This window comes from Antechinus flavipes, chromosome 5 (genome assembly GCF_016432865.1).
Source record: "Antechinus flavipes isolate AdamAnt ecotype Samford, QLD, Australia chromosome 5, AdamAnt_v2, whole genome shotgun sequence".
Classification (NCBI taxonomy): domain Eukaryota; kingdom Metazoa; phylum Chordata; class Mammalia; order Dasyuromorphia; family Dasyuridae; genus Antechinus; species Antechinus flavipes.
The window spans coordinates 13,471,253-13,485,816 of NC_067402.1; the positions used below are offsets into that span (position 1 = coordinate 13,471,253).

At 43.0% G+C, this 14,564-nt stretch overlaps 1 protein-coding gene across 1 annotated transcript in view; it reads left to right on the top strand.

Annotated features, from left to right (window-relative positions):
* Positions 1-11,820, top strand: part of KLHL7 (kelch like family member 7) — a 52,036-nt gene extending 40,216 nt beyond the window's left edge. Inside the window, exons 8-11 of the mRNA XM_051961480.1 lie at positions 2,988-3,228; positions 4,996-5,197; positions 9,728-9,825; positions 11,405-11,820. Of these exons, the coding sequence (XP_051817440.1) occupies positions 2,988-3,228; positions 4,996-5,197; positions 9,728-9,825; positions 11,405-11,688 (825 nt within the window). The 3' untranslated portion in view covers positions 11,689-11,820. The remainder of the gene's footprint in view (positions 1-2,987; positions 3,229-4,995; positions 5,198-9,727; positions 9,826-11,404) is intronic.
* Positions 11,821-14,564: the final 2,744 nt, after the last annotated feature.

Genomic DNA, 14,564 nt, shown 5'->3' on the forward strand with positions numbered 1-14,564 from the left:
TCATGACCCTTTGATGGCTTCTGGGCAAGACAAAGAGAGGGGCAGCAACTCTTCTAGAATCTCTGTGGGAAACCCAGAATTAGAATTTTAGCCTTTGGAGGCTCCCCATATATTAAGTAACATTTCCATCATTAGGATGCTAGAAGATCATAAGGTTTGGTACATGACAAGCAGAGCATCCCCCCCAGTGGCCCACGTCACGCCAGGTGGATGGCCCCTCATTGGTCCCCAAACATCTCTTTGTGTCACGGCTGATGGAAGACTCTCCTGGGCCAGCCTGGCAGGCATCCAGAGTGATCTTCCTGAAGAACAGGTCTGACCATGTCACCCCCTCCTCAGCTAAACGTTAGCTTCCAGGATCCAATAGACACTAGCAGCTGGGGGTTGCAGTAGCTCAAGCTCTTGACTTGGAGATTTGGCCTCAGATACTAGCTGTGGGACCCTAAGCAAGTCATGTGTTCCTCAATTTTCTCAATTGTAAAAAAGGCATAACCATAACATCTAGCACATCAGATTGTTGTGAGGACAAAATAAACAAGAATTCTAAACTGCTTTACAAACTTTGAAGCATTATATAAATGCTATTATCAACATTAATGAAAACATCAATAATTGTTAATAATGAATATCCAAATAGACAGAAAATTTTTATTAAATTAAGTTCCTATTATATACCAGGCACTGTGCTAAGTGATGGAGATGAACAGAAATATAAAAATGTAGTCTCTACTCTCTCTCTCTCTCTTTTTTTTTTAAATAACTATTGACAGAGCCCATGCCTGGGTAATTTTTTTACAACATTATCCCTTGCACTCACTTCTGTTCTGACTTTTCCCCTCCCTCCCTCCACCCCTTCCCCCAGATGGCAAGCAGTCCTATACATATTGAATAGGTCACCGTATATCCTAGATACAATATATATGTGCAGAACCGAACAGTTCTCTTGTTGCACAGGGAGAATTGAATTCAGAAGGTAAAGATAACCTGGGAAGAAAAACAAAAATGCAAATAGCTTATACTCATTTCCTAGTATTCCTTCTCTGGGTATAGCTGCTTCTGTTCATCATTTATCAATTGAAACTGAGTTAGATCTTTGTTGAAGAGATCCACTTCCATCAGAATACATTCTCAAACAGTATCGTTGTTGAGGTATATCATGATCTCCTGGTCCTGCTCATTTCACTTAGTATCAGTTCATGTAAGTCTCGCCAGTCCTCTCTGTATTCATCCTGCTGGTCATTCCTTACAGAACAATAATATTCCATAACATTCATATACCACAATTTACCCAGCCATTCTCCAATTGATGGGCATCCATTCAATTTCCAGCTTCTAGCCACTACAAACAGGGCCGCCACAAACATTTTGGCACATACAGGTCCCTTTCCCTTCTTTAGTATCTCTTTGGGGTATAAGCCCTACTGGGCTGTGGGAATCCCAGAATTAGAATTTTAGCCTTTGGAGGCTCCCCGTGTATTAAGTAATATTTCCATTATTAGGATGCTAGAAGATCATAAGGTTTGGTACATGACAAGCAGAGCATCCCCCCAGTGACCCACATCATGCCAGCTGGATGGCCCCTCATTGATCCCCAAACATCCAGCCCTGCTGGATCAAAGGGTATGCAGAGTTTGATAACTTTTTGAGCATAGTTCCAAATTGCTCTCCAGAATGGCTGGATGTGTTCCCAATTCCACCAACAATGTATCAGTGTCCCTGTTTTCCCCCATCCCCTCCAACATTCCGCATTATCTTTCCCTGTCACTCTAGCCAATCTGACAGGTGTGTAGTGGGATCTCAGAGTTGTCTTAATTTGCATTTCTCTGATTAATAATGATTTGGAGCATCTTTTCATATGGCTAGAAATAGTTTCAATTTCTTTGTCTGAGAATTGTCTGTTCATATCCTTTGACCATTTATCAATTGGAGAATGGCTTGATTTCTTATAAATTAGAGTCAATTCTCTCTATATTTTGGAAATGAGGCCTTTATCAGAACCTTTGACTGTGTGGTCTCTACTCTCAAGGAGTTCACCAACATGCAAAACATATTATGCATAAACAAGCTATAGAACAGATAAGTAGACATAATTAACAGAGAATTAAAGAGATAGCAAAAAGATTCATTAGAATAAAGAGATGTCAAAAAAAAAAAAAAAGGCATGCTGTAGGTGAGTTTGAGCTAAGACTTTAATAGAGCTAGGAGGCAGAAGTGAAGGGCGGGGAGGAAGGGGGAGATTCCAGGCATGGGACACTGCCAGGGAAAATGGAGTCTCTGGTTTAAAGGCTAAGAAGGAGGCCATCATCATTGGAAGACAGAGTACTAGGTAGGATGTAAGGTACAAGAAGACTGGAAAGGGAGATGGGAGGGCAAATCATGATGGTCTTTGAACTTTAAAGGATTTCCTGATTCTGGGAGGAATAGAAAGCTAATGCAGTTGATTGAAGGGGAGAGTGACATAAGGAGACCTGCGCTCTCAGAAGGTCACCTTGGCAGCTGAGTAGAGAATAAATATCAGTGGAGAGAGACTGGAGGTAGGTAACCCCACCAGCAAGGTGCTTGAGGAAGTCAAGGCGAGCTCCTGCTTCTTCTTTTATCTTCAAGCCTCATTGCAAGCTTGCAATCTGGTTCTGTTATCTGAAGAGCTTCCAAGGGTCTGTGTCCTTTGGGAAGGAAGTAGGAAGATCTGGGAGGGAATTTACTTTAGAAAACTGAAGATGTTTGTACCATGAGTGTTTTAGTCATTATTATAAGCAGAAAACAGGAAGAGGGGTGATAGATCTAAAATTCTTCACCAAATCTACTTCAGAGTGGAAGTAGGGACCCCCCCCCCTTGAATTAACAGCCATTCTCAAGGAATCATTGCAGTTGAAATTGAATTCTTGGGCTTGGGTTTTTTTTCATACAACATTGTGTAGGTTAATTTGGAAATTTGGACACTGTTCACTGACCCTCATCAAACCGAATCTTCTTCTCTCCCATTACAGGATTACAGCTGGACAGACATCCGCTGCCCCTTTGAAAAGCGCAGAGATGCAGCTTGCGTCTTCTGGGACAATGTAGTTTACATTTTGGGAGGGTCTCAGCTCTTCCCTATAAAACGGATGGATTGCTATAATGTAGTCAAGGACAGCTGGTATTCCAAACTGGGACCGCCGGCACCCCGAGATAGCCTAGCGGCCTGTGCTGCCGAAGGCAAGATTTACACATCTGGAGGCTCAGAAGTGGGTAAGAACCGGGGGAGAGGGTTGATGTGATTTTCTGATGTCTGGAGTGCTTTGGTGGACATGTCTCCGAGAGGAGCTGCTCCGTTGTTGTTGTTTAGAGCCAGCTTGATTAATAAGCCAGATTTTGACAGCTCCCTCTCAGAAAAGGCCACAGCTTCCTACAACCAATGAACTACCCAAGGTTCTTCTAATAAGGCATTTATTAAGCACCACCTGAAAACGTGATGCTACATTGCTACCTTACGGTTTTCAGTTCTAGTGTTCCACTCCAGACATGCATTTCCCCTGTCGGGCTCTTCTTCCATTCCCCTTGTAGCTTTGTCTTATGTGGGAGAGTTTCAAACCATCAATTGTTCCATCGTGGGGGTGAGGAGGGGGGACAGAATGGCCTTCTGCCTGTCCAGTGATTGTAAGTCCTGCAATCGCCCCACGTGGGGCGATAGCCCAGAGCTGCCCTCTAGTGTTGCAGGTCTCTCCCTTCTTCATGAGGCCCTTCTGCACCCTCCCAGCCACCTCATCAGCTGGCTCCGGTTTCTGATTTCAGCACCAGCTGTTTGGAAAAGCTGCTGGGTCTCTAGATGTTCCCCAAGAGCCTGAGAGATGAGGCTACCATATTACCAGTGCAACAGAGAAAAAAGAGCCCTGACAGTCAGGGGAAAACCATCAGAGATGCTTTGAGCTGAGGCTTCCTTCCCGGCACTTCCTGAAAAGCAATCTGTTGATGTTTCTTCTATTTAAGCGTTTTGGCGGCTGTTTGACTCCTTTTCTGCTCTTAATATTTGCAAAGTCCAGAAGTAGGGAAGGAATTCAGATCCAACCAAATTCAAGTCCTCCAACAGACATTTATTGAAGTGCCTCCTGTCTGCCACTATTCACCATCATCCGTCATGGGGAGACAGATGTGAACCATCTTCAGGAGATGACATTCTCTGGGCTAGTGGGGCCATCTGAGGAGTCAGAGTTCTAGGGCGGAGTAGGATGGAGGAGGACAGAAATGGCTCTGTCCATGTGGTCCTAGGGAGGCAGCGCAGCAAAGTAAGAGAAATGTATGGGTCTCACCCCCAGGGATTTGCAGCTCAAATGCAGAGTAGGGGGAGGTAAACTAGCTTCGAATACACAACCTACCCCAGCAGAGTAGATCAGTAATGATCTTGGGTGTCAGACAAACATGGTCCATCACCAAAGGTAGGACCACAGGGAAATGTGACATCACTCATGCTTTAGGAGGGACCAAAGATTTGTTCTGTGCCATAAAGAAATCTAAATGAGAGGACTTAGCATTCCACTGAATAGGGTTTTTTCCTTTCCTAATTTTTTTAGATGTGGATTTACCATCTGGGCTCACTTGGACTGTTTTTCTTCCATTTGTACATTGGTACAATGTAAACATTGCTGGTTTAGGTAGTTTCTTTCACAGACCACTAGCTTGGAGGCATATTTAACTTTTCTTTGAAAATTAAACAGTGAAATTCTTCTTCGGAAGCTCAACCCACCCACAAAACAGTCTTCCCAACAGATTCTCTTTCCCATATTTTCCAACATTTGTCTAACCATAGTTAGCCACTCTAAAAACAACGTGTGATGTAGGAACAATTTTCTTCTCATTTTGCTGAAATACATGAAATTTTTGTGGCTTTGGAATAAACTGATTCCCAAACCTTAAATTCTTCCCTCCAGTCACTAATGATTTGGCTCGCTAAACTCTGAATTCACGCGTGATTACTAACCTAAGTGAAATAAACACTGATGGGGCCTTTTTCTCTTAAAGGAAACTCTGCTTTATACTTGTTTGAATGCTATGATACCAGAACGGAAAGCTGGCACACAAAGCCAAGCATGCTGACTCAGCGCTGCAGCCACGGAATGGTGGAAGCCAATGGTCTCATCTATGTTTGCGGTGGAAGTTTAGGGAACAATGTTTCTGGAAGAGTCTTGAATTCCTGTGAAGTTTATGATCCTTCCACAGAGACGTACGTATTGATCAAGAACTTTGTTTTCTCTTTCTCCTACCTTGCTTCCCCATCGAAAACATTCTCTCACAAATGGACATGCAGACTTGAGAAAAACTAGTTCCCACATTAGCCATGTTCAAAATTGTATGTATTCTGCCTCTTAAATCCATCGCTTCCATCAGGAGAGAGGGGCCAGGTTTCAACACCAGCCCTTGCCCTTGTGCTGGGGCCTGGCTTTGGTCAGAGTTGTTTTGTTTTTCCGAGTTGTTTGTCCGTGCAATGTCATTTATTTGTAAATATTGCTTGTCTGGCTCTGCATCGTTTCATACAAATTATCCCTGGTCTCTCGGACACTATCCCTTTGTCATTTCTTCTGACAGAGTCGTATTCCATTACGTTCATACGGCATATTCCCCAATTCCCCAATTGATGACAACTCCCTTAGTTTCCAATTTTTTGCTCTCGTGAAAAAATGCTGCATAAATATTTTTAATAGTTAGGCCCTTTTCCTCTTTCTTCAGCTTTTTGGAGGGTCCAGCCTTAGCAGCAGCATCACCGGACTGAAGCATGCAGTTTAATGTATAATGGATGAAGTTAATGACTTTATGAGCATAGACCCAAATCGTTTTCCAAAATAACCAGACGAGTTTGTGATTCTGTCCGTCGCACATTAGTGTGCCCTTTTTTTCACAATCCCCCAACAATTGGCATTTCTCTTTTTCCCCATCATCTTTGTATAAGAGATCATGCCTCAGAATTGCTTTAATTTTCATTTTTCTGATTCTTAGAAATTTGGAGCATTTTTTAATATGACTATTGGCTATCTTGCTTGCTGTTCATAGATTTTGATTATATGTCTATGGGGAAATGGTACTCGTTCCTATAAATTTGCATCAGTTCTTTATGTATTTTTGATGTAAATTTTTTATCAAAGAAATTGGCTGCAAATTTTTGTTTTGGTTTTTTCCCCGTTACTTGCTTGAGAGAATACATTTACATTCCTGGCATGGGGAACAATTTAGACAGAGGTATACCAAGACAAGAAATGGAATGTCAGGCGTAAAGTACAGCAGAAAGGCCAGTTCCATTTGTCCATAGAATGAAGAAAAGCCATGATAATAATATTATAAATAGTTTGTGAAGGGCTTTAAATGCCAGGCTGAGGAATTTCTATTTCTCCTGGCATTAATGGGGAATCTAAATTTCTTTAGCTAAATTTCTAGATAAATTAATGAATTTCTTTAAGCTCACTTTGTCTCAGGCCCTCTGCTAAGAACTGGCTATACAAAGAAAGGGGCAGTTAGGGGGTACAGTGAATAGAGTGCCTGCCTGGCCGGGAGGCAGGAAGATTCATCTTCCAGAGTTCAAATGTAGCCTCAGACACTTACTAGCGACCCTACGCAAGTCACTTAACCCTGTTTGCTTCGGTTTCTTCATGTGTCAAATGAGCTGGAGAAAGAAACGATAAACCACTCCACTATTTTTGCCAGGAAAACCCCAGATGGGGTTGGATAGACTGAAGAGCAACCACAAATACAAAGAAAGGCAAAAAAGATGGCCCCCGTCCTTCGGGAACTTACTTAGCAGTGGAGGAGACAATAACTAGGAAGGACCTTCTGCAGAAGCCGAGAGTCACTGGTTGGGAGGGCACGGAGGACAACCCACCATGTAGAGAAAGTGGCCCCGCCGATTTGTCTACGTGATTGGGAAATCGTCTGCGTAAAGAACGCCGAACCCTTGGGGATTGATGTCAGAGAGGAGAAGGACTAGGAAAGAATAGTGTTGGGACATCCCAGAGAGACTCTGCAGGGAACGAGGGTGATCTGGCAGATGCTGCAGGGAAGTCCAGAAGGAGAGGACTGACAAGAAGCCTTTTGATTTAGCAATTAAGAGATCACTGTTGGGTTTTGGAGAGATTGGTTTCAGGTTAATGATGAAGTAAGAGTTAAGAAACAAGTCAGGGAAGCGATACAGTCAGATAGCCTGTGCTTAAATTGAGGAAGATTTTAGGAAAATCAGCACCTCTTCTGGGCTAACGTCATCATAGACACCTTCACAATCAAGCTGTCCTCCTTTCCACCCATTTAATTTAAACCAAGCTACAGTCCTCCTTACTGAAGAGGAGATCTATGAAGATCCGTATCCCTACTAGTTTTGTTTTTATTTTATTTTTAAATAAGTTTTACTGATGCCTTTTGTTTTGGCATCAGACGTTTTTGGAAACCTTCCCCCTCCTCATGCTAGAACTCAGCCCCATCCTTATAATAAGGAAAACCAGTTAAGCAAAAGCTCCCAGTTCAATGAGCTCATCTAATAATTTTCAGGCATCCTGCCCTAGAGTTCCCTTGTCTTTCCAAGAGGAGGAGGTCCACTTCATGATCTCTTTTCCAAGGCCATTATTGGTTTTTCAATTACTTAGGGATCATATAGCCCTAAGAATTTTGGAAACCAATTACATTTATTCAGTATAGAGAATATTTTAAACATATGGCACCTAAGTGCTGTTCTGCAATTTAAAAGCATGTGTGTTGAAATAAAATTCAATATTTTTTAAAAGAGTACTTAGATTTTCACAAATACAAAAATACTATGAACACATTATCTGATCTAGTTATCCAAAGGAAAAAAACATCATCTGTGAACCTAATTTCACTTCTAAAAGGCAATGAAAACATCCAAGTTAATTTTTATGAAATTTCTCTACCTGTTTTGACATATTCCTGAACAGGTTTGAAATTATCATATTTTTTTTAATTATTATTATTTTAATCCTAAACTAAGGAATTAAGCTAATTGGCTTCTACTTGTGAGAAACAGAAATTCACAAACTGTTAACTTCTGGGAGTCAACTTTCTGTAAATCAGAAAAGGGCCAGGTCCAAGCACTACATATGGTGTATGGAAAGAATCATATTTGTAACATTTATTGATCTTTGAGTCTACAGTGGAGACAGTGACGCACACATACATGTATACACACATGCACACATATATTCACATGCACACACCGGTGCACTTTGTATAATTTTTTGTGAGGGAGGGCATGCAAATTGAATTTTTGTAGTTCAGCTCGTTTCTACCATGTGTACTATGGCCTTGCTATTTAAAGACTCTTGCTCCAATGTTTTATTTTGGTGTGAAGGGTTCTAAAAGGGTGTTGCCACTGGAACCCCACCAGTACAGGCTTTACTATTTAGGAGAGGCTCATCACAACGAGAACCTCAGGAGGATGACTTTTTTTTTTTTTTTTTTTGGCCATCCCCACTCACAGAGGGCATTTCCTGGTGTGCATAGGGGCTGTTGTTCTCTGCGTCGGCAGAGAGACTTTTGACAATAATGACATCAAATATCCTAGAAACATAAGAATAGAGCTATTTGGAGAAGCAGTATGGTTCAGCATGTAAAGGCCTGGAAAAGGAACAAAAATCTTGAATTCAAGCCTTGCTTGTCCCACTGACTTACTTTGTGACAATTTAGCAAGTTGTGTTCTTCATTAAAACCTCATTTTCTTATCTAGAAAAAAAGAGGCTTGGACTTCATGACCTCAAAGATCTTTTCCAAAGTTAAAATGCTATCCAAAGCAATCCCAATAGACTTTGGAGAGAAAATGCCATCTGCATCCAGAAAAAATTGAATGTAAATCAACACATATTATGTTCACTTCTTTTTTCCTGTTTTTTTTTTCTTCTCCCATGGTTTTTCACTTTTGCTCTGAATTTTCTTTTCCAACATGATTCAAAAAACAATGTGCATTAAAAATAAATAAACTTGAAAATATATGTAGAAAGAAAAAAAAGTTAAAATGGTAGCACTATCATCTCGCCTCTATTCCCTGCCTCAGTGAATTCATAATTCTAGAACTTTACAAGATGCTTTCATTACAACCCTGCAAGATAGGTGGTACAGTTAGTATTCCCATTTTACATGTAAAGAAACTGAGGTTCAGAGAAGTTAAGTGAGAATGACCTACTTTCAGTCATACATCAGATATGTGTCTTGAGCATGGATTTAAATTACAATTTCTTATGACTCCAGAGCCATTGCTGTGGTGTCTTGACCTACTTCACCAGAATCAAAAATAGTAATGATACAAAAGGGTTATATAAAAGGACTTCAAGAAGGACAACATCACGTGGAAAGAATCTGCTAGCAAATCTTTTTTTCTGATGCAAGAAGTCCTTTTGTACTAATGAATAATCACGTCCTTCTCTGTTTGCTTTGGGAAATTGTATTTTTGTTTATTTTTTATGCTGGATTTTCTTCAAGTAAGTCTACATCTGTATGTGACTCCCAGGTCAGCCACGCCCAGGACACAGGTCAGCCATGATACCAGAATAGCGGGGACAGCACAACCTCAGGCCTGAGATAGAGCAGCCATGGGCCTCTGCGCCGTACAGTTTCGTACCCTTACCAGCGAAGAGTAATCGAGGAGCTTGGTAGATAACTATCTGAAAATAACTGCCTTTTTTTTCTCATAGAAGAGAATAAAAATCCTTTTTTTTTCACTCTGATCCAAACACTCAGAAGTCCATTTCTTTTCTTTCCTCAGGTGGACGGAGCTGTGTCCAATGATTGAAGCCAGGAAGAATCACGGACTGGTGTTTGTAAAAGACAAGATATTTGCCGTGGGCGGCCAGAACGGCTTAGGTATCTGACTTACTAACTCCTGCCCGCTCTGCCCAGGAACGGCAGCTCGGCCCGCAGGCTTCCTCCTTTTAGAGGACCAAGGTGTCTCATCTAAAAGCATGAAGCTTGCCTTGTAGTCCTTCACAGAACAGAGATAGAATTAGGAGATCATTTTCAAATGAAAACTTGGGTAAAATATTTGCATTGTAAAGGTCAACTGAATCTGGTCTAAGCCTGCAATATTCCAGGGGAAAAAATCATGAAAAAAAAGAGCTGCTTGCAAAATAGAATGATGCAACTCTGTAGTTAATGAAGGAAAGGAGTTCTGGGAAACATGGGCAGGGATTAATGCTGAAAGGAAGGATTCCCCATCTCATGTCTACCTTGTACCCAACAGTCATGGGGTCCTGCCTTGTAGGCCATACCTGCTTTGTGCATGGTTTCTTCCTCCCCCCTGGCAACCTTGCCCTTCATGGAGGTCAGGCCTGCGGGATGGGGACACCGAATTTCGGAAGTGATCACTGCACAGCAGTTTCCCCTGGGAAGAAAAAGTGGGCAATACCCCCAATACTCCAGTGGTTTGGGGATGTCATGGCTGCTGTCCGGTATTGCCTCGTGATACGGATCATGGGCCACCCGAGCCTTCCAGTCTAAGGCGACTCTCCTCTGTGCCTTCCCTTATAAGTTCACATCAGATGGCCCACCGGATTGTGGGGAGCCCCTCTTTTTTCCTCATGACTCCTGGGGCTATCAGTGGAGCATATAAGCTCTTCATAGGTTACACGGTGCTCAGACTACACCACCACCAGCCCACCCCTCCCATATCCAGCCTTATTTTTCTCTGTTTATGTTTCCTGCCCACTGTTGTGTGCCCACGCACACACACACTGAAGAAATAGTTTACAAAACCTAATATAATTAATACAACCCTTGGCAATAGGCATTGTTTCTCCTGCTAATCCTATATGGCAGGGCACTGTTTTTTAACTGGATGTTTAAATATTAATTTTTTCTTCTTATCTCTTCTGAGCGTGTTTCTCTATTTAAAAATTTAGTTGGAAGGGCAGCTAGATGGCACAGTGGATAGAGCACTATCCCTGGGGTCAAATCCAGCCTCAGACACTTAATACTTACTAGCTGTATGACTGGGCAAGTCACAACTCCAATCGCTTCACCAGAAAAAAAAAATTAGCTTAAATCCTATGGACAAACTTTGAATGTGAACAAAACTCTAAATGGCAAAGTGAAAGAAATAATATTCAAATAAGTTTTAAGCTATATTTAAATATCAACATAAATACATTGAGATAGAAAGCATGTTATAGAAACTCTGGATACTTATTCGAGTTGGACAATAATAAAATGCCACTGATTGTTTTCAGAGATTTTCAGTATCTGATTCTGCCCTAAATGCGATGTCTCTTCATTTTAAAAAGCACTAAAGCAAATACTTGTATGATTCTAACCTAAGAAAAGTTATGTAAGTTGAAATATCTTTATAAATGTGTTTGGTATTTAGAGGCCTTATAAGAAATATTTATGGAATTGGAATTATTCCTTCTGATCAGCTATAGTAATTTCTCATTTCCGTCTTTCAAAGGTGGTCTGGACAACGTGGAATATTATGATATTAAGCTGAATGAATGGAAGATGGTGTCCCCAATGCCGTGGAAGGGCGTAACGGTGAAATGTGCAGCGGTCGGTTCCATAGTTTATGTCTTGGCGGGTTTCCAGGGTGTGGGTCGTTTAGGACACATCCTTGAATATAATACTGAAACAGACAAGTGGGTAGCCAACTCCAAAGTCCGAGCTTTCCCTGTAACCAGCTGTTTGATTTGTGTGGTCGATACCTGTGGAGCAAATGAAGAAACTCTTGAAACATGAAGAATTCTCACGGACAGGATATTTTCTGAGTCTTTGAAACCAATTGCCCCCCTTGTGCTTCCTTCTGACATTTTTGTTACCTTTTTTAAAACTCAAAATTTGTAATTGAAGTAAAATCCCTATTAAATGCTGGTTTTATGTGGGTTTTTTTCCTTCACAATCTAGCCAATGTTGTAAGTCCTCCATGAAAATATAGCTTGCTGATCAAGCTCGCTTGTCCTCGCAGCTTTTCAGGTCCAGATGTGAGCATAGAGTTGTGAGATTAGATCACGATGAAAAGACAGATAACTCGGTTCTCAATGAAGGCACTGTGCTACCTGGTATAATTTACAGCTTCTGCTAAAATCATAGCAGCGGTTGAGTCCAAGCCAAGGTGCTTTGATGGAACAACTTGGTTTTTACTTAGATTTGCTCAAATATTAAGGAAATGCTGCTTGTTCATTTGTCAATGCCAGATGTATTCCATTCTAAAAGTTGGCAAGCACATTTAGTCCTAACTTAGATATGGTGCATGCACAGCCACACGTTGCAAATAGAACTCCAAATCACGTCTGTCCAACTCTTCGCTAAGGGGGTGCAAAATCGATTTAATTCCTTTTACGTTACCGTGTTATGTTGGAAACTCAACATTTGGAGCTTAGGTCCTTTGTTTTATCGCTAAAATACCTCCTGCAGCACTCGTGGGTTAAAAGAAGTCTGTCTTGCCATCTCCACTTTCAGTAAAATAAAAAGCAGTTTAAAACTTACTTCTAGACTGCCTAGGATGACATTGATAACTATACTGTGTGCGTCAGTGGTTAAGCTTTGTACTGCATTCAACCATTATTGATCTCTTCTTAGAAGACAGAGTTCACCCAAGATAAGCTCTACCAGTAGTCTCTGAAACTGTGAAATGTCAACCTTCAAGACTTAATGTCTTTTCCATATTTCAGCTTTCGAAACTTGATGTCTTTTCCACATCTGCCACGACCCGGCCGATCCCATCTTTGGGAATCCTTTCCACGAAGCTCTTCCCATTAACAATTAGCTGCTGCTTTTTTGCCTTTAGGGAGTCATGTAAGTCATCGGTCATCACTGTTCACATCTGATAGAAAATCCTCGTGTGAGGGAGACTGGACTCCCTTTCACCTTTTCCAGGTTATAAAGATTGTGCTCAATTAGCATCTGTTTCTTAAGTTTGTAAAAATACATTTGTATTTTAATTTTCATTGTATTCAATGATGTTACTATTCTCAGTTCCTAATTTCAGAAATTAAAAAGGAGAACAGTATAGTCGACGAACAGACCCATACTGTAGAATTTGTCATTGTACATTCCGAAAATGTTCCTTCCTCAAAAGCCTATCCGCTTGCAGTATTGACTACGGGTTAACGTGGTCCGAATGATCTGCAAGATGGCTACTTTTTTAACACACTAGGTGTGGGTGTGGGTTTGGGTTTTCGTTCAGCTGCATAAAATGCACCAAATCAAAGTTCATTTTTACAAGTTTTGTTAATAATAGGAGTCGCATAAAGTAAAAGTTCACTTCTCTTTATTGTGTATCAGTTACAGGGATGGAAGTAGCTCCCATCTGGTCCCTTCTTTTAGTCTGGTCAGCCTGGGAGCTCTTACAAGCAATTGATAATGACCAAAATGGCCTGCATGGCCCAGGAGCCGGCACCTTCCTCCCACCAAGTCCTGTCCCTTCGGGGTGTCCAGGATTTCTTCTGAAAGGAGGCGCGGGCCACTTAGGGGTCAGTGGTTCCGCGGCCCGGGGCTCCCTGAGCTTCCCGGCCTATGTGAGAGCCGAATTGTGGGCAGGGATCGCCTCCTAAGACAAGGATCTGTGACCCACTGTCAGGAGCCCAACTTAGAGAACAATTCGGGGCCGACGCGGGGCCGAGCCACGTTTTCTGGTGCTTGTGACCGCCCTGGGGCACCAAACAGGGTCTCCCCGGGCCGTGGCCGCCCCGCCTCCGGCCCAACCTTTGCGTGGGAGGGACCGACCCTCCCTCTCGGGCCGCTTTTCTGGGAATTCTCTGGCCTATAAATAGGGGAGAGGCTCGAGGATGAAAGCGCGGCCTCCTTAACCTGCCCCCAAGACTGGAGGCTCCTCCCCAGCTGTCCCCCCGCAGGAACGGGTCCCGCTGGCTTCCCCTGCCCCGGGGGTTGTACCAGGCCCCAAGCAGACCCCCCTCATTTGGGGAAGCCTCCTGTTCGGGTCAGGATGTGGGGGCCCCACCGTCAGGCTCTCCGCCTCAGCCCTTCTTGGGGCCTCGGCCCTTCTTGGGGCCTCGGCCCTTCTTGGGGCCTCGGCCCTTCTTGCAATCCCGCTTCTTTATTCCAATTGTTACCTCCCGGAGGTCAGAGGTCAGGGGGCGGGGCTAACTAGAGGGGGCCGACGGGAGCCCTTTCTCTGCCAGTCCCAACTTGACTGATTGTGCCTGGAATTATGGGCTTGTATCCAAACTAAACGGTTTAAATGTCCGGAGGAGGGGAGGCCTGCTACAGGGAACTTGGTCTTTCCAGCCCTCATTTTCTCTCTCTATTCGGGGAGGGGACCTGAACTGCACAGCTTAGGAAGTTCCTGAGGCCAGCCCAGGCCTCAGTTTACTGCTTTGTACAATGGGCCCAAGAGGGGGTTTGCAAAGAGCAGAAAATGAAGGTAGTCATCACAGCAGAGGCGTGCGCATGCGCCTCCTGCCCTCGCGCGGCCGTTAGCCACGCATGCGCACACTGAGGCAAAAGGCCTCGGGGCCGTTAACGGTCCGCGTCCGGATTGTCGCAAGAAGGCGTCGGGCTCATAACGTCATAGCCCCGCCCACCAGGGCTTGCCGTCTATTGGGCGTGCGAAGCGAGGTCCCGCCCCCGGTCTCGCGCCTACCGGCGCTGGAAAA